We start from the raw sequence: 1831 nt of genomic DNA, 5'->3' as shown, positions 1-1831 counted from the left end.
TTGGGATTCTTGGTCTCAAACAGGGGCATCGAGGCTAATCCAGAGAAGATTAAGGCAATCACTTCTTCGGCTAAACCGGCATGTATCAATGATGTTCAGCGACTAGCGGGTCATGTTGCCGCTTTAAGCCGGTTAGGTGAGAAGGCCCTACCGCTGTACCAACTGATGAAGAAGGCAGACACCTTTGCCTGGAGTAATGCTGCTAATGCTGCTTTTGAGGATTTGAGGAGGCAGTTATCTGAGCCGCCAGTTCTTGCAGCTCCCATTGACAAAGAGCCTTTGCTGTTATATGTGGCTGCTAATTCAGGAGCCATCGGTGTGGCAATTGTGGTAGAGCGCAAGGAGGCTGGTAAGGAACATCCGATTCAACGGCCGGTTTATTATGTCAGTGAGGTACTCATCGAGTCAAAACAAAGATATCATCATTGGCAGAAACTTGTTTACGGGGTGTTCATGGCAAGCTGGAAGCTGAAGCAATACTTCCAAGGTCACCCTATCACTGTGGTAAGTTCTGCCCCCTTGGGAGACATTATTCAGAACAGAGAGGCTACGGGACGAGTCGCCAAGTGGGCCATTGAGCTCGGGCCTCATGGTCTGAACGACGTACCACGCACTACCATTAAGTCTCATCAATGACTGGACAGAGCTACAGGCACCTGAGGAGAAGCCCGATAACACTTATTGGACTATTCACTTTGATGGGTCCAGACAGTTGGAAGGCTCGGGGGCTGGAGTCGTGTTAACTTCCCCTCGAGGTGACAAATTTTGTTATGTGCTCCGGCTTATGTTTCCTTGTACTAACAATGCAGCTGAGTACGAGGCCCTACTCCATGGTCTCCGGATGGCCAAAGAGATGAACTTGAGCCGGGTAAGATGCTTGGGAGACTCAGACCTTGTGGCTCAACAGGTGTCGGGCAAGTGGGACTCTAAAGATCCCCTTATGGCGGCTTACCGTCGTGAAGTCGATGCTGTGGCTGGACATTTCAAGGGTTATGTGGTGGAACACATTGATCGAAGGAAGAATGAGGCGGCTGATGCCTTAAGACGGCTGGGATCTCAGCGTAAGCCGGTGTCGCCTAACACCTTTCTTGATGTTTTGTATAATCCTTCTGTTAAGTTACCTATAGAGGAAGATCTGGCAATACCAGACCCGGAGGCACAGCTGGTGGCGGCTCTCCACGTTATCCCGGATTGGACAGTGCCTTATTTGGCTTACATGACCCGGGGAGAGTTGCCTGAAGATGAGACCTTGGCAAGACAAATCGCCCGGTGGTCCAAGTCCATGACAATTGTCAATGGCGAGTTACATCATTGCAGCGTCACTAGAGCGTTTCAACGTTGCGTGTCACCTACAGAGGGTCAGGAGATCCTTCGTGAGATTCATGAAGGCGATTGTGGTCATCACGCCGGCTCAAAATCTCTTGTGGCCAAAGCTTTCTGTCATTGGTTTTATTGGCTGGCCGCTCATGCTGATGCAGAAGACCGGGTCAGTAAATGTGACGGATGTCAGAAATTCTCACGACGAGCCCATGTGCCGGCTCAAGAATTGAGGATGATTCCAATTACTTGGCCGTTTGCAGTCTGGGGGCTTGATATGGTCGGGCCTTTCAAAAGGTCTAAGGATAAAAAGACGCACCTCTTGGTGGCCGTTGACAAGTTCACAAAGTGGGTGGAGGCGGAGCCAGTCAGTAAGTGTGATGCAGCCACGGCGGTCCAGTTTATGAAAAAGGTGATTTTTCACTTTGGTTTTCCACACAGCATTATAACTGATAATGGCATTAACCTCTCCAAAGGAGGTATGTAAGAGTTCTGTCAATGAGAGCATATCCGG

General features: G+C 49.8%; 1 protein-coding gene across 1 annotated transcript in view; it reads right to left on the bottom strand.

Annotated features, from left to right (window-relative positions):
• LOC125519395 (BTB/POZ and MATH domain-containing protein 2-like) overlaps positions 1 to 314 on the bottom strand; it is a 15768-nt gene extending 15454 nt beyond the window's left edge. The window contains exon 1 of the mRNA XM_048684218.1: positions 152 to 314. Within this exon, the coding sequence (XP_048540175.1) occupies positions 152 to 314 (163 nt within the window). The remainder of the gene's footprint in view (positions 1 to 151) is intronic.
• Between the last annotated feature and the right edge of the window lie 1517 nt (positions 315 to 1831).

The sequence above is a fragment of the Triticum urartu genome, chromosome 7 (assembly GCF_003073215.2).
Source record: "Triticum urartu cultivar G1812 chromosome 7, Tu2.1, whole genome shotgun sequence".
Lineage (NCBI taxonomy): Eukaryota > Viridiplantae > Streptophyta > Magnoliopsida > Poales > Poaceae > Triticum > Triticum urartu.
This window is presented reverse-complemented; position numbering and strand designations above follow the sequence as displayed.